At 39.6% G+C, this 18,577-nt stretch overlaps 1 protein-coding gene across 3 annotated transcripts in view; it reads left to right on the forward strand.

Annotated features, from left to right (window-relative positions):
- The window catches only part of SRGAP1 (SLIT-ROBO Rho GTPase activating protein 1), a 308,188-nt gene that overhangs the window by 151,343 nt on the left and 138,268 nt on the right, over positions 1-18,577 (forward strand). For all 3 annotated transcript variants that reach the window (XM_008003891.3, XM_008003892.3, XM_073020911.1), the window contains exon 3: positions 1,187-1,349. In XM_008003891.3, the coding sequence (XP_008002082.1) occupies positions 1,187-1,349 (163 nt within the window). The remainder of the gene's footprint in view (positions 1-1,186; positions 1,350-18,577) is intronic.

The raw sequence follows: 18,577 nt of genomic DNA on the forward strand, positions 1-18,577 counted from the left end.
AAAGGGCACTTTTGTTCCTGTGTTAGCATAAAGATTCTCTGCCATTTTGCCATTTTACAGTTACTTTTTAAAGAAAAAATAAACAAAAAATTTCTTTTTTTTTTGAGACAGACTTTTGCCCTGTCTCCCAGGCTGAAGTGCAGTGGCACAATCTTGGCTCACTGCAACCTCCACCTCCTAGGTTCAAGCAATTCTTGTGCCTCAGCCTCCCAAGTAGCTGGGATTACATGTGCCCACTACCACACCCGGCTAATTTTTGTATTTTTAGTAGAGACAGGGTTTCGCCATGTTGCCCAGGCTGGTCTTGATCTCCCAATCTTAGGCAGTCCGCCCACCTCGGCCTCCCAAAGTGTTAGGATTACAGGTGTGAGCCACCACGCCCGGCCGCAAACATTTTTTAAAAAGTACTTTTTCTTAAGCTGCATCATCGCAGTCGCTCACTGTTTTTGTTGAGTTACTCTTTAAGATTTTTAAACAGTTTTCTTTTGCTGTTTATATTACCTTTTAGCTTTGTTTTATAGAATAAAACAAGGAGCGGTTATGAATCTGAAACAGTTTGATGGGTTTCAACAGGACATGTGACAAGTCATAAGCCAGCAAACTTCATGGTTCTCTTCATGAGCCTTGAGACAATGCAATAAAGTTCTGATTCCCAGGAATAGTTTTTGGGAGACTGGAGGTTATGTATCAGGGGATTAATAAATAACCCTCGAATTTATGTTCCATGCAACACATAACTAGCCAAATTTCTTTTCCAGCAACAGACTGAACATTCAAAGCAGACTTTGTATGCCGTGGCAAAACCACAGTCTGTCTGAGACAGTAGTCAATAGATTTTCATGTAAACGTAAATCACTTTATTCAATGGAGTGTGTAAAGCTGAGGGCCTGCCTAAGCACTGTGTATGTTAGGGTCCCGTGGTCCTTGTCAGGAATATAGGTTTTCACCAGTGTTCTTGGTCCAGGTTTTTCCTTCGAAACCTGGACAATTGCTGGCTCTGTGCCGTCCACGGGCTGGAAGGCTGTTCTGCTGGCTGATAAGTATCCCGGTCTGAGAAATGCTCAGAGCAGGAAGCACAGCGACAGTATCCATCTGTTGTGGCTCCTTAGTTTGCCTTGGTGACTTCAGTCATCTGATTGGGACAGCTTTGAAATGGATGGTAATTCTGTGTTTCTTCACTTCTTAGGAAAGACCAGAACCTGTTGTCTCCAGTGAACTGCTGGTATTTGCTCCTGAACCAAGTAAGGAGAGAAAGCAAAGACCATGCAACCTTGAGTGACATCTATCTCAACAATGTGATTATGCGGTTCATGCAGATAAGTGAGGATTCTACCAGGATGTTTAAAAAGGTACACTCCATAAATCCTGCCATAATGTGCTTTCCGGTAACTGCCTTGCCTATAACCAGGACTGAGAACGGTGTCTGAAAAATTAGGTAAATGAATCCTTTAGAGACACAGAATAAACGGTTAAAAATTAGATGAATGGATGTTTTAAAGACATGGAATAAAGAATTAAAAATCAGGCTGGGTGTGGTGGCTCATGCCTGTAGTCACAGCATTTTGGGAGGCCGAGGTGGGTGGATCACGAGGTCAAGAGATTGAGACCATCCTGGCCAACATAATGAAACCCCGTCTCTACTAAAAACACAAAAATTAGCTGGGCGTGGTAGCGCATGCCTGTAGTCCCAGCTACTCGGGAGGCTGAGGCAGGAGAATCGCTTGAACCCGGGAGGCGGAGGTTGCAGTGAACTGAGATCGCACCACTGCACTCCAACCTGGGTGGCAGAGTGAGACTCCAACTCAAAAAAAAAAAAAAAAAAAAAAAGTTAAATTGGATGAATGAATCTTTTAAAAATACAGAATAAAAAGTTAGGTATAGGGCATACGTATAGAGTTGTAAGTCGGTGAATCTACGAGCTAAACAATGTGAGCAAAAATTTTGAAATAAGATGTTCCTGCAAATTGCACCTCTGCCCAGGAACGGACTACCTGTACTCATGAAAAATCAGGCCAGAGGGTAAATGCCTTGAATTCTTTGTTTGGGGCTCACACATGGTGAGAAACTTGTAAAGAACAAGATTATTACATGTGCTACTCTTTTGAGAAGATGCTAGCACAGTCTTTCTTAGTCTCACCAGACCAGCAGCAGAGGCTGTGAGAAAGCGACATGAAGAAAATTTCACAGGGCACAGAAAACTCCATCCCTTACACACCAGCGAGCTTCCTCCTTCCCAAGTCCATTAAAAAACAAGAACTGGACTTTGAAGTTTTCTTATCATTGTTACTAATCTCAGCCGACTCTCAGCAGTTTTTTTGTTGTGTAGACATTTTTGCTGAGCACAAATAATAAAATGGGACCGTTTCCTGTGTAGAGAGTGCAGCTACTTGCCCAGTACAACTAGCGTTCATTTTTTATGCTTGTAAGATGAGAGTTTTCCCCACCCCCTCAGCTTTGTATTAGGAATGTGGATGCCTATACCTATACCTGTACCTCTATTCAGTAAGTAATTATTAGTTTCAGAAAGTAGCGGGGAGAAAAACCACCCTGTAGATTAATATTTATGTTTCAAAGAGTCTCCTTAAAACAAAGACATAGTGTTAAGCAGGCCAGCTGGAAAATTTCTTAGTCATGTTTGATGTATCCACATTAGATTTGATTTCTGACCTAGAAAGGGAATTTAGCAAGCTCTAAGTCACCTTATGCTCCATTAAATAGAAAAAAAAAATTTTCAAACGAAGGAGAAACTTTGAAAATTGAAACTAAGGAGCATATAATTTAAGAACAGATAGAGAAATATCCTATGCGTCTTAAATAGTAGAGTTTTAAAAAAAGTAATTTAGACAGAGCCGTGAACGTGAAATAATTTTCTTGTACATGAGCTCTTTATGCAGAGACCTCATTTGGTTCAGCAGGTTTTTCTGAGCATCTCTTATGGGCAGGAGACTGTGATGACAGGTGTTGAAAAGGCTGCAAAGATGAAGAAAAACTAGTCCTGGTGCTCAAGAAGGTCACAATTTATCCAAATTTGTATGGCACTATATAATGCTTCTTGTTGAGACAGGGCCTCTAGGACCAGTACCTCTACTGAGTTCATTTATTTATCCATTCAACAAAGCATCTTTAAAATGCCTGGCTAGGGGAGCAGAGCTAAAAGACATGTCCCTGCCTGCAAGGAGCTCATTACAGTAATTAGCAGTTACCATGCTAAACGAAACTGGAAGGCTGGAGATCTTAACTCTACCTAGGGGATGAGGAAATTCTTCACAGCTAGGGGAACACTTGAAGTGAGACTTGTAGGAGAAGGAGGCATTCATCAAACGGAAAGACAATGAGCTATTCCAGGAAAGGAGAACATGAGCATGTTCTGGGAAAGGAGAGAGTTTGATATGATTGGACCAGGGATCGTATGGGAGTGGGTGATGGGATGTGAAATTAGAAAGGATGGTCATATAAGAAGGGACTTTGTATGTCTTGCTAAAATGTGAGGATGTGTATTTTATAAGTCAAAGTCAAGGGCTTGATAAAGTGGACAGAAACCTAGGGCTAAGAGTCAAACAGATTTGGATTTGAATTCCAGCCCTTCTGCGTACTTGCTTTGTGATCTTGGGAGATCATTCCAGAGATTCAAGAGCAGGCTGTCCATTCTTGAGGGAGCAAGAAAGGCAAAACTGGGCAGAGGGAGAGGCTGCACCTGTGAGTGCTCTGGGGCTGGCATGGCCTTTGGAGTGATCTCATATCCAGGCAAGGAGACCTGGCCTTTGTTTTGGGGAGGGATTAAGTAATCTTGGAGTGAGGCAGCTCCCATTGGTGGAGGGTAATTCCCAGAGAGGGATCAGCTGTGAGTTTCAGCAGCTAGCAGCCAGTATTCCCAGTAGTAGGAGGAATGAGTTGCTGGCTCTTGAGGAATGGCCTGGAGAATGCACAGTAGACACACACACACACACACACACACACACACACACACACACACACGTGCAGAGAGAGAGACAGAGACAAAAACAGATATGCCTGCTTGCTTGCTACCAGAAGTTCTCTTCTTATCCAGATTTTCTGGTTCTCAAAGAATTTCATCCTTGGAAACTACCTATTTACAGTGGATTCCTGGTTACTTTGGCTTTTAGTAGGGGGAATGCTCCATGCTTCCTGAACAGCTTTTTCATTCCTAACCATTGCTGACCACATGGAAGGGTAACAAGTCATTACAATTGCAGGTGGGAAGTTCTGCCTTCCTCGAGCGAACATAGCAGACTACGCACCTCACCTTCCCATCAGTGTTATTGCCAGAAGAGGAAAGAAAAAGAGAGGCAAAGGGCACAAGGGAGAGATCAGAGTTTATAGAGGAGTAAGATCAACCCCTAGGACACATTTGTCATCTGAAAGAATAGAAAGCCAGAATCTGTATCTACCAAGTCCAAAGAATTCCAGGTCCCTTTAGATTAGAAAGCAAGACTAGTTTTTTCTGCCTTTTTTTTTTTTTGTACCCATTTATGCCTGAGGTTGCAATTTTTTAAATTTTTACAGTTAGAACTTGGCGATGACCTTGACCAGTAAGATACAAATTACTCCCACATGCTTAGTGTTCCAATAGTGGAACACTAGGCATAAATGGGTTTTAATCACCAATCTTCCTCTTTTTTAGCTCTTCTTCCATTGTTATGGTTCTAGGTCAGAAGCCTATTTTCTATCAAAATGGAAAGAAATAATTAGCGTGAATCTGAAGCAGCCTTTAGAACTGCTGTGGAGTCATTAGTGAGCATAATGCTTGTTTTCCTTGGGAGAAGATTTTGAGACTTCCTCATGTTTCAATAATATCCCCATGTCTATATGGAGATCCAAATCAATACTGTGTATCTGATAGTTTTGGCCTCTTAAACAGCCATATCTTACACAGTTTCCTCAATGACAAAAAATCCTGTTACCCAAATTATTCTCTCTGATAAGGAGTGTGGAGCAGGTAATTTCAGGAATTTTTTTGTGTGTAAATGGATATAATAATCAAGAAGACACTTGTAGAAATACTCAATTCCATGCAGAGTTATAGGGAACAACCTCAAGACTTAAATCTTAATTACATCAAAACCAGTTATAGACATAGTTGCCTAAACTTGAAAGTTTTCAACAGGTTAAAAAAAAAAGTGAAGCATTTTAAAAACAACAATATTCAACTATTCAAATACTGATTATTTTAGATTTATGCCTTTAAAATTCTAAATGAAGCCTATTGGTCAAAATAGGCTTTTAGGTTCTGAAATCACATATTCTGGGTATGAATCTTGGCTTTGCCACTGTTGGGAGCTGTGTGGACTTGGGAATATTTGTAAATAAGCCTCAGTTTCTGCAGCTATAAAGTGGATATAGTAACCTACTCCAGATAGTCGTTTAGAGGATTCATGAGTTATATATGGAAAGCCACTTAGCCTAGTGTCTGGACTTAATAAGTCCTGGTAACTTTCATCTAATATCTTTATTATTATCTATATTATAAGCACTTATTCTATATACCAGAATAATTATGTAATGTGAGATTATACCAGATATTATACCAAATGTATCCTCATTCCAAGGAGAGTATAGTTTTCACAATAATGTGAAAAACACTTCCAGAGAATAAATTTTATTTACTACTTATTATGAAGTTCCAAACAATATTGGTAAGCAAACAGTGATAAGTGCCCTCACAACAGCATTGCTTGTGGCTAAATTAAAATTTTTGTCCCCACCTTTGAACATTTAGTGGGAAATCAGGGAGTATCCAGGTGAATGCCCAAGCTGACCAAGACTCCGTGCCTCTCAAATCCCCCACAGCCATTTCACATGGAGAGCCTTACCTTTGAGGCTTAATTGATTTCTTCATTCATTCAACAAAAGAGTTATTTAATTCCAGACCTTCTACTAGATAGAGACAATGTAAACACGGACAGGAGAGTACTCTGCTTTTACCCTCTTAAGTTCTGCTTAGCTATTTTAAGAGAAGGTCAGAATTTGGAGGCTCCTGCTACACAAGGGCTTGTTTCATTCTCAACCCTCACTTGTTTCCCAAAGAACCAGGGCTGATGTGCTGCTTGCCCTGTTCTCCAGCCCTGCCTTCTGCAGTCATGAGCTCTTGCTTCCTTCTTTCCATTACTCAAGCTGAAACAGAGTGCTCTGCATCTGGTTTGGTTCTGCAGCCAGAAAATGTGCAGTTCCTATGCTACACATAAAAATGTAATTAATGTCATCTGTCACAGTTGCAGGACAGGCTATACAGCCAGCTTGCAATAATCACTTTATTTAAGCACCTAATCACAAGGTGTTATTTACCAATTTTAAGAAAGTTAATAGAAGTATGTAGTTTGGAGGTATACCATCAAATGGTGGCATTTGAATATGTTAGTTTATCTCTATGGGTTTTAAATTATCTGGAAGTCTATCGTTTCCCCAAAGATGGTTTTAAAATCATTAATATGTTTTTATCCTTCCTTGGTTTGCATAATTACATGTACAATATAATTCATTTTGTTTCTTCACCAATAATGATGATATTTGTAAGCTGCCACTTACTGAGTTTTAGCTGTGTGCCAAGCACTGTACTCTACATTTTCATAAATTAACTCACATATCCTCACAGCTGCCCGGTGAACAGGTATTATATCCACACTTCAGGGATAAGGAAACAAAATGCTCAGGAGTATAAATTGCAGCGTCAGGCTGACTAGCATGTATTCTTGTCTTTGCCCGTATGTCTTAGATAGTTCATAGCTGCTGTGTACTCTGTTGGTATTTCTTGGTGGTAATTAGAGATGTCACCCAATGCATAGGGTCAGAAACTTCTGAGAAATAGGACACTATGGTTCTTGTCCTAGTCATTTCTTATGAAAAGACTGAAGAATGATATTCTGGGAAGAGGCACAAAATCTGTCAGTCATCCAAGTTATAGGGAGGGACTCAAAGCAGCAGAAACTGGCCCAAAATCACTGAGAATAACCCCTCTTTCTCATAAGTGCCATAGGTTGTCAGAGTCAGACTCACAGAAATTCAGTTAGCTCACTTTAGGTATTGCTGATTGTGTGGCTTAATCTGAAAGAAAGGAGAGGTTACTGGTAAGATTCATACTTATTTTTTATTTTGATCAAAGACAGCTCTATTCTATTTAAGTACCCCAACGTGAAAAACAAAGATATTTTATGAAGGAGAAATGCTGTAGTTTCAAATACACCATTTAAAATAAGTTAATATTCAAACATGTTTTAGTAGAAGTTAATAAAAGATACCACTTGACTACGAATCTCTAAGGCTCTGACTTTGTTTTTTTTAAAAAAAGGCCTGTAAGTTAAAAGCATCTGAAAGCTATCAATCTATATATGTGAAAAAAGAACCTATTTCTCTTTGAATATAAAAATATATATGGATTGTAGACATTTAGAAAACACTAAAAATATAAAAAGAAATAATAGTTACCCATATTAACACTACCTACTTTTAAATTTTAGGCTCTATCTTTTCAATATTTATATGTGTATAATATATTTAAATATGTACATATATATTTTACAGAATTGAGATTTCATTCTATATGGCTTAGAAAGGTGCCATTTTCATATAGAATTATTAGTATTTCTCACATCTGGAAATAGACTACCTCACAACTACATAGTACTTTACTTTGTGCATGGCCATGTTAGTTTTCTGTTGTTGGACATTTAAATCTATGATTTTTTTTTTCTTATGCTACATTCTTTGAAGTAGAATTATCAAGTTGGAGGGTGACCTTTGAATTTTGTTAGAATTTCATGCCTTGAATTAAATTCTTACCATTTGCTTTTCTGGAATAATGATGGTCATGGTTGTCATTTACAAACAAGTCATATATTCGCTGAAAAATTAATTGACTATTTTATTAGCAGTAAGCTACCACATATAATTTAGTGTACTTATATAACGGTAGTAAATAATACAACAAGAACTTTTTCAAAGCATTTTAGTGCAGTGTTGCAGAAGAATTAAATGGTATTCCAGTGGCCTCAAGGGGCAGCTTAATTATTGATAGGGCCTGGATAAATAAGAATAGTTCAAGCTAACACTGCTAGCTGGTTCTCTTGGGTTTTATCAACCCTATGACTAGCTTTCTTTTTTTTTTTTTTTAAGAAATAAGCCAAAACTAAACTATCATTTTTTGCAATGATGTAATTTTCTGAAATATTTTAGAAAATATTTTAATTTATATTTATGAATTGCTTATCAGGATGGCAAGCACATAATAAGTGCTCTCTGAATGGCAATTATTGGTGCTGCTGTTCTTGGAGTTACATTGTTGCCTTTATTATTTAGTAACAACAGGATATGTGTGATTGGCCTGGCTTTAACTTTAATATAACAAGAGGAAGTACTGAATACTGAAGGCAACTGTAACACAATGGTAAGTATTTGAGTATCTAAACACAGAAATGGTACAATACAATTACAGTGTGCAAGATAAAAAATGATATACCTGTGTAGGGCAGCTCCATTCTAATCTTATGGGACCACTGTCATTGAGGACAATAACAGCTATACAGGTTTGTAGCCTTGGAGCAGTGGATTATACCATATAGACCGGGTGTATAGTAGACTATACCATCTGGGTTTGTGTGGGTTTGTGTAAGTACACTCTATGATGTTCACACAACAATGAAATCGCCTAATGATGCATTCCTTAGAACATGTCTCTATTGTTAAGTAATGCCTGCCTGTACTTGAACTCATAATTACATTGAGACAAGTAGTCAAGGAACACTTGAAAACTTATTTTTTAGCTAAAATTAAAATCTAGAAGGGTAAATTGTTTTAAATGGATATTTCTAAGTTACTTTTGTTTTCTTCTGTTTGCTAATCTGTAGTTTCTGATTTTACACAATGAACATGTTGTATAATAAAACACACAATAAAACAGTTATTTTTTGTAAACTGAGATCTGAAGGAAAAGGTTTGGTCCAGGTATACCAGTGTTTGTTTGCTGTAAAGGAGTGGGAAAACTCTATCCAGTAAATAATTCATCCCCAAATGCTGTTTATTATTGGAGAATCTGCCTATTCTATGGGTCCAATTGAAAATTACACTTGGATTATGCACTCTTAAGATGGTTAAAATAGGAAGACATGAAATCAGAGGACTTCTGACTAAGACAGCAGATTCTACATGGGCTCCAATCACCTTACTTCCCAAATTATCTGTTAAATGACCCATCGAATACATAAATAGGAAAAACTAGAATAATTATTTCAACTTCAAGCAGAGCCCATCATTCCTTTGCACAAATCTTCTAATGACTTTCACCACACTCAGAGCAAAAGTCTACATCCCTACCTCACTTCCCCAGCTTTATTCTTCTTTATAGCACTTATCCCTTTGTGACATACTATATATTTACTGAATTATTTGTTGACTTTCTGTCTCCCCTCAATTCCAGTGAAAGTTCTTAAGGGAAGAGACCTTCATGTTGTTCACTGAAACAATGACTGGCACAGAGTAGGTGCTCAGTAAATATTTATTGAATGAATAAGTAATGAATAAAGATTTACTTCTGCATTAGAAACCAAAGATAGTGGCATTTACATAACACAAGTTTCAAGGCATTTCAGCAAGACCCAGCATTAGCAAGGCTAGGTTTAAGCAACACTATAATGTACAACCTACTTCCCGAGAGAAAGAAACCAGAGTGGGTCCTAGTAGCAACCCACCTTCACAGGTCATCTAGGAGACTGATGACTCTCATCACTGGAGCATCCTCACTGTTCTGTCACAGATTGGTAGCCCTGGGACCATGGTGTTAAAAAGCACCACACTTTGCTCTAATCAGCCATAGGCACCATGAAATTCACCAGAAGGTTCCCATGGCACAGTTTCCCACATAACTGCCCCAACTGAAAATTGCTCTTAGGATTATCTTCTTTTTCATCGTTCCTTGAGATATTTGGAAATCCAGTCTATGTAAAAATTACTCAAGAACTGTCACTCAAAATCAAGCTCAGCCTCCCATTTACTCTTAAGACAATACCAGGCAAGCATGGACTTCCTTAGAGAGATAATTATGCACATACTTACAGGGATAAGTATGAATAAACAGAGAAGAATACATAGTTCCTCTAAATATATGCTATAGTTTATTCATTCATTCTTCAGTTAAGTACTTATTTGAGGCTTTCTTTGTCTCAGGCATTTGTCAAGATGTTGGGGATACAGCAGTAACCAACACAGGCATTCTTCCTACCCCTTGGATCTTACAGTGGGAGAGTACAGGCAATTACAATCTTAATTACAGAACAGCATGTTAATTGTACAGTAAGGAGAGAAGGCCCTTACTTCTTATGACTTGGAGATCAGGAAAGCTGCAATTTGAATCAGTTATTAAGAGTTAGCTGGAGAAATGATGGGAAAGGAGCAGAAAACTCTTCCAGGAAGAAACAGCATGTGTGAAGAATCACATGCCATGAGAGATTTCATGGAGGAAAAGGGTGTTCTTTGTAGGTGAATCAAAGAATGGGAGAGGGCAGATGGCAAGAGAGATGATTGGAGAAATAAGAAGGAGTTGAAATTAAAGGCCATGTTGAGGAGTTCGAATTTATTCTAAGAACAGTGGAAAGCCATTCACAGGTTTAAACACGATAGTGACGTGATCCACTCTCAGTGTGCCTGGAGTGTGGAGAGTGGATTGAAAGGTAATAAGACAGAAAGACTCAGTTTGCAGCTCTTAGAACTAATCCAGATGAGAGATGACGATGCTTTTCCTTGGTTGTGGCAGTAGAAGCAGAGGAGCAGGTGGATTCGAGTGGTGTGTTGGAGATAGAATATGTAATATATGTTTGGGTGAAGGAGAAGGGACAAAATGGAGGAAGGTGAACAAGATGGCACAGTCCCGATTGCTTCCGGGTTCTTCATCACCAACTTTCCCGCACCCGGGAAAGTGCAGGACAACCGAGCATGCACCAGGTGATGTCAATCCGAAGAGATCGAAACTTACCCGGCCATGCCTACAGAGACGCCCCTATCACGCCCTTATCCTGCCCACTGCCCTCCCCCTTCCAGCACCAATGCATAAAAGTCTGCCGCCGGCAGGAGCCGGCGTGTCTTCTTCGGCCCCTCCTACTTGTGGACCAGAGAACCTCACCCGAGAGCACTGGGGCGACTTCCCTGGCCCCATACCTGAGGACCGGAGAACCTCGCCCGAGAGTGTGTACATATTTACAATAAAAGGCTGCCGCTTTCTTATGTACTTTGGCCTCATGTTTAACTATTTAGCTCTCCCAAATTAAATTAAATTAAACAAGACAATGTAGGCCTGGGTAATTGATTGGCTGGGTGGGAGAGGAGAGAGATGTAGAGGGAGCAGTCAGAGGTGACACCCAGGCTTAAGCAGTTGTCAGGATGATAGGCGTCATATGAGAGGAGAAGGCTCGGGGCACAGAGGCTGTGATGGGAAAGGGATTGTGGAAAACATGGTGTTTACTTTTGGGTGTACTTGTGGATAACTGGGTAGAGAAGCCCCATAAGCAGACCAAGAACTTCAGGAGAGAGATCAAGACTAGAGAGTTGGGAATCTTCCACCTTTGGCAGGTCATTAAAACCTTGGGAGTAGTTGAGATAAACCAGGGAGAACATATAGGGTGAGGAGGGAAGAGTAAGAAAAACTCACAGAAAAACTAGGAATTAAAGAATGAGAAGAAGAAACATATCCTATAAAATGACTGAGAAGGATCAGCCAGAGAGGTGAGAAGAAACGCAGGTGAGTGAGGTGTCCAGAAAGCTAAGTGAAGAAAATGCCAGGAGGGAGTGGTCAGTATGCAAAGGCCATGACGTCCACTGATCTGAGCAGCAAAGGGTCATTGGTTATCTCTGTAAGAGCAGTCTGGGCAGAATGGTAGATGTTGAGCGAGCAAATTGGGACAGCAAATGTGGACAGTATTGTCTAGAAATTTGCCTGTAAAGAGGAGGAAAGATAGGGGAGGTATTTGAAGAAGAACATTGGTCAAGAAAGGTGTTTTTTTGGTGGTGTTGTTGTTTGTGTTTGTTTGTTGTGTGTGTGTGTTTGTGTGTGTGTGTGTGAAAAAAACAGGATGTTAGGACAAACTAGTTTAAAATGTTGAGGGTGGGCCAGGCCTGGTGGCTCATGCCTGTAATCCCAGTGCTTTGGAAGGCCAAGGCGGGAGGATCACTTGAAACCAGGAGTTCAAGACTGGCATGGGCAACATAGCAAGACATGATTTCTGTAGAAAAAATATTTAAAAGTTAGCCGGGCATGATGATGTACACCTGTACTCCCAACTACTTAGGAGCCTGAGGAGGGAGGATTGCTTGAGCCCAGGAGTTCAAGGCTACAGTAAGCAATGAATACACCACCGCACTCCGGCCTGGGTGACAGAGTGACACTCTGTCTCTAAAAAAATCCAAAAATAATATGTTGAGGAAAAAGAGCCAAAAAAAGGGAAGCTTGACATTTTGGGAGAGAATAGGTGTAATTGATTGATCCAAGACTCTGCCAAGGGGGCAGGTAATGGGACCCAAAGGACAGGCAGAAGGATTAGCCTCTGGCAAAAGACTGTATTTGGAGATGAGAGAAGAGCTGCTATGGATGCGGGATTCTCTATTCCTGTTTCTTTGTGAAGTTAGAAGTGATAACATCTCATAAGCAAGAGGAGAAAGAATGGTCTTTTGGGAAAATAAGGTTTGAGAAAAGTAGAAAAGATTCCAACCAACCCCTGGAGGGACTGAGAATTAAAAATAAAAGAAATATGATGTGAAAAAGAATCCCCACTTGAGAAAATATCACAATATGAAAATAGAATATGAGTTTTCAAACAAACTTGCTGAAAAGACACACACACGTAGTAGTTTCAAGCCTCAAGCTTGCATGGCTTCTACAAGCATTCCATAAAAGCATCCTCTTTTCAAAAAGAACACAGATTAGGTCTTATATATAATATTAAATGTCAGAAAACAATGGAGCAAAACCAAGGACAATTAAAGGAAAGTTACAACTCCAAAATTCTAGATACAACCAAGTCGTTACTCATTTTAAAGAGCAACTGAAGAGCAATCTTAAATATTTAGTGTACTTTCCTGAATACACACTTAGTTTGGGTAGCTTGTGTGCAAAGTTAGCATTTTCCTTTTATCAACTCCCTGAAGTATTTCTTGCCCACAGTGGCTTTGGGCTTGGCCATATGACTTGCTTTGGTCAATGGGACAATGGTAAATGTGAAGCAGGCAGATACTTGAAAAGTGCTTGCACATTGTGGCCTGCCCTCTTTTGATGCTTTTAGACATGTAACGTGTTATCAAGTCCTAGCTAGCTTGCTGGATGAGGCACAAGACTACATGGAAGGCAACTGAAACCTCCTGAGTGACAGCCAGCCAAATATTACACATATAATGAGGACATCTTAGATCATCCAATTGCCAGCTGACCCCAGCTGATTGCAAATGCAAGAAAGAACACAGCCAAGCCAGCTCAGAACAGAAGAATCTCCCAGCTGGCCCACAGAATCCTGAGCTAAGTAAAGTGTTGCTTAAAGCCACTAAATTTGGATGTTTTGTTCCACAGCAAAAGTTAAATGATACCCTAGGTAAAGACCTGTGCCCTCCCCAAAAGGTAGATGAAATCAAAAGATATACATAGGTTTTGGGTAAATAGACTAAGTATACTCCACCATGCCTTTCCCACTGAAGGCATGTTTAAAAACTGAATACCTGCAGCAGTTTAAAAACTGAAAATTAAATAGTAGCAGGTAGTTTGGGGAAGAGGACCAGATTTTTTAAGTTCCATCAAATTGGCATGTTTTCCACTTCTTTTCCTTCAGTATCCTCCAGCCTAAATACAAGGCAGCTAGAAACCTGGAAGTAGACATTGGACTTACTTAAACATAGAGGGCTGTAAGAGAAGCTGTTAGCTGTGACACAAAAAGCAGAAAAGGGAAAATAAAGATGATCCAAATTTTTCATTTTTCTCACTACTTCCTCATGCCCCAGTCACTAGACAATCCCAAAATGGCAACAGCAGTAGTGACACCAACAGAGGCCTACAGTTACCTACAACTCTGAAATAGAGAAACTTTCCTCCCTGATCAGAGGAGCTATGATCCAAGAGGGTGGGGCAACCACCTGTTGTTTTATTTTCTGTCTGTCCTGCTGCCACATGGCCTCAGATGTGGACACAGTCATAACGAGTGTTTAGTAGATTAGAAAAACTGAAGCCCCAACTTTCCAGTTAGAGCAATGAAAAGGGGAGCCCTAGGAACCAAAAAGTACTGGGGAGATTTCAGAAGGGGTAAAGATTGAGAAATCAACACCATAAAGTTCTTTATGAACTGCTGAATCCCTAAGCTACACATGAATGGGACTTATCCTAGACAGAAACTTACCAAAGACTTCAAGAATTGAACTATAGAATAGGAGCATTGTGTGAGTTCCAGAGAAGCCACTTTGTGGTGCATCTGCAGGACAGGTATGAATAGCACTGCAAAGGTGTTGGAAACAATTAACAACAGGATACTGGTCAGAATTTGTATTCTGAATCCAACTAGACTGATTTCCTGATGGAATAAAATTATCAGAATTCTGTATATGGTTTAAACAAGACTTGGAGTTTCATAATATAATATGCAGAATATCTAGAATACAATCCAAAATTACTCAGCATACAAAGAACCAGGAAAACTTCAACTTCCATGAGTAAAAACGTTGATAAACATCAAATTCTGAGATGACACAGGTGTTTGAATTATCTAACAAAGATCTGTGTGTGTGTGTGTGTGTGTGTGTGTGTGTGTGTGTGTGTGAGAGAGAGAGAGAGAGAAAGAGAGAGAGAGAGAGAGAGAGAGAAAGAAAGGAAAGAAGGAAGGGAGGGAGTGAGGGAGGAAGAGAGGAAGTGTCTCACTCTGTCGCCCAGGCTGGAGTACAGTGGCTCAATCATGGCTCACTGTAGCCTTGACCTCTCCAGGCTCAGGTGATCCTCCCACCTCAGCCTCCCAAGTAGCTGGGACTACAGGTGTGCACCACCATGCCCAGCTAATTTTTGTTATTTTTTTGGAAGTGGGGTTTTACCACGTTGCCCAGGCTGGTTTTGAATTCCTAGGCTCAAGTGATCTGCCTGCCTTGGCCTCCTAAAGTGCTGGGATTAGTCATGAGCCATTGTGCCTGGCTACAAAGACTTTTAAAGCAACCATGATAAAAAATGTTCCAAGAAGTAAGGGCAGATACTCTTGAAATGAATGGAAAGCCAGGAAGTTTCAGCAAAAAAATAAAAGGTATAAATGGAAATTTGAGAACTGAAAAATGCTGTAACTAAAACAACAACAACAAAAATTCACTAGATAGACTCAGTGTTAGAACGGAGATAACAGGGGGAAGAATCCGTGTATATGAAGGTAAATTAACAGATACAACCTGGTCTGAACAACAGAGAGAAAAAATATTTTTAAAAAAATGAACAGAGCCTCGGGGACTTTGGGAATGATACCCAAATGTCTAACACTTGTGTCATCAGAGGTCCTGAAGGAGAGGAGAAAGAGTGTGGGGCATAAAAATAAAACTAATTGAAAAATAATTGCAAGAAAATTTCCCAAATTTGGCAAATGACGTAAACCTACACATTCAAGAAGCTCAGCAAAACCAAACTAAATTAACCTGAAGGAGTCCATAGCTACACACATCATAATAAAACTGAAAACTAAAGACAAAGAAAAATATATTGAAAGCAGCCAGTGAAAAATGATATATTATTTTTGGGGGAACATTAATTCAAATGGCTGTGGGACTCTCAACACACTCAATGCTAGCAGCACCTCGCAGGTTCTGACAACCAAAAATGGATTCAGACAAGCCAGGTGTCCTCTGGGGGCAAAGTTGTCCCCAGCTGAGAAACATTAACATAAATTGATTGAGTCTTCCATCCTAGTTTTTTTTTTAAAGAAAGATTCCAGTTTGGTTTGTTTTCCCATTTTAGGGTTTACGAGTCCAAATTCAATGAACAAACATAGGGTCGGTCAGAAGGCACCCAGTCCCTCGTGTCCCATGAAAAAGGAATTAAAAAATATTGTTCAGTACCAGGTTTATTCAATTTCAGTTATTTATAAAGGATGAGCACTTAATAAAATTCATATATTTTTTTTTTTTCCGTTTCAGACAGAGTCTCGCTCTGTCGCCAGGCTGGAGTGCGGTGGCGTGGTCTTGGCTCACTGCAACTTCCACCTTCTGGGTTCGAGCAATTCTCCTGCCTCAGCCTCCCGAGTGGCTGGGACTACAGGCGTGTGCCACTACGCCCAGCTAATTTTTGTATTTTTAGTAGAGATGGGATTCCACCATGTTGGCCAAGATGGTCTTGATCTCTTGACCTCGTGATCTGCCCACCTCAGCCTCCCAAAGTGCTGGGAATACAGGCGTATTCGTTTTCAAAGAAGTTCATTTTCAAAGAGGCATAGACACACTGAATCCTTACCCATTCTTCTCATCTGAGAAAGAAGATGCTGCTTTAAGAAAGACACTGATGAGGAGAGAACATTCCTACCATATGTTGAGGTGTCTGCAATTGAGATCAACAAATTCTAAAGCCACCTAAGAACAGTATTCTGGTTGCTAGCCAACTTTCTTACCAGTTGAAGACTATGTTTAATACCACATGGTAGGGATTCTAAAAGATTTTCAGCAGCTGTAAGAAATGCCATATTGGGGGAGATTGCACATATAGCAAATATTTGAATTAAGAAACACTTGTGATACCTTGGAATATATCAACCTAAAAATATGCATTTGCAGAAGAGATACCAAATATGGCTGTCAGATTTATTTCAGTACCTTTTAAATCTCAGCAGAAAAAAAATTATTGTGAATGAAGCAGTTAAACAGGAACAAGAAAATTTGCCAACTAAATACTTTGTATAATTGACCTTGAAGCCTATAAAAAAGGAAAGATCTTGACACTGGATATATGAACTATTTAGATTGAGAAAAAATAATGTTCAATAATTAGTAGTAAATAAACACATGCACTACTTTTACTTTTTAAACGTTAACAGTTTCAAATGAACACATAGAACCATAATTTGCTAATGTGCTGGCTTGAACAAACGTGTCCATAAAAGTTTTATCTTAGCTGGGCACATTGGTTCACACCTGTAATCCCTGCACTTTGAGAAGCCAAGGTGGGAGGATTACTTGAGTCCGGGAGTTCACACCAGCCTGGGCAACATAGCAACACCCCCATTTTACAAAAATAAAAATTAAAAAATAGCTAGGCATGGTGGTGTACATCTGTAGTCCCATCTACTTGGGAGGTAGAGGCAGGAGGCTCATTTGAGCCCAAGAGTTCAAGGCTGCAGTGAGCTATGATTACACCACTGCACTGCAGCCTAGGAGACAGAGCAAGACCCCGTCTCTTAAAAAAGTTTTAACTCTTTAGCTCTAAAGATGGAGATTGCACAGGTCTACTATTATAATCAACTTTTATTATTTAACAAGATCTAATCACTCTACCGAAGAAGTCATGACAAATCCGTAGTAACTTATACTTTTCTTCCCTTTTTACTTTTTCTGAAACCTAACTTTACCGAAATCAGCTGTTCCCAAAACAGAATAGGCATTATATTTCTTTATTTATTCAACAAACCTCCATTGATAACCTTTATGTGATAGGCACAGTGGTGGCTACTAAGGTCACAAAAGTGAGTAAGACACAAATCTTCAACTGGTACCCCCATAGGATCTTAGACTCTTATAGACATAAAAATTACATTACAGATTGGTAACTGCTCTTAGATAGATAGGACCTAAGACCATGAGAGCACAAAGGATTGAGTAAAGCGTTCTGGCTGGAAGAAAGGTCTCTCAGAGAGAGCGACATTTAATCAAGCTCTTAAACTTGGTAGGGCTTTACAGAGAAACTAGGGAAAGTACATTCTTCTATACTGACAGACCAGCAAGGACAAGTCTCTGAATTTCTGATCCAGCCTAGCACATATCTAGGAAATGAAGCTAGGGAAAGATAAGGGTAGATAAGACTCCTGGTGGCCCCTTAACAGCAATGAGTTTTAAAGATGAATCAGGCCACTTACGTGCCTAGAGCAAATGCTCACATCTCTTACCCAACTGGCTGGTGTTAAGAGTGTAGCCTGTGGTGTAATGAAGGATAAACAGTTCTGAGATCTAGAGAGGCAGGTTGTGGTAGGCACAAGAATTTGAATCTCAGTTTGAGGAATTGGTATGTTGTTATTTAGGCAATTAAGGATGCTAAGAGAGTTTGAAAGCAAATATATGACTTAATCAGCTTTGTTTTTTGAAAGCATTGTGAAGCATTTGAAAGCATTGGAATGGGAGGAAACTTGTCTTGGGGAACCTGGTGAGGAAGCTGTTGCATTAGTAATCTGGGTGATAATTTTTATCCTATCATGTGAATTGTGGCCAGAGCATAACTCTATACTTATAATGACATTGCCTTTAAAAAGTTCTTATTGTTGTCAGCCACTAGTATGTCCTGGGGGGAAAAAAATAATTCTCATTGGTGCAAATTAATAATGAGTGGAATGGATTTTTGCTGTTGATTTATAAAAGCCCTGTTAGTAATTTAAAT

Source organism: Chlorocebus sabaeus, chromosome 11, assembly GCF_047675955.1.
Source record: "Chlorocebus sabaeus isolate Y175 chromosome 11, mChlSab1.0.hap1, whole genome shotgun sequence".
Lineage (NCBI taxonomy): Eukaryota > Metazoa > Chordata > Mammalia > Primates > Cercopithecidae > Chlorocebus > Chlorocebus sabaeus.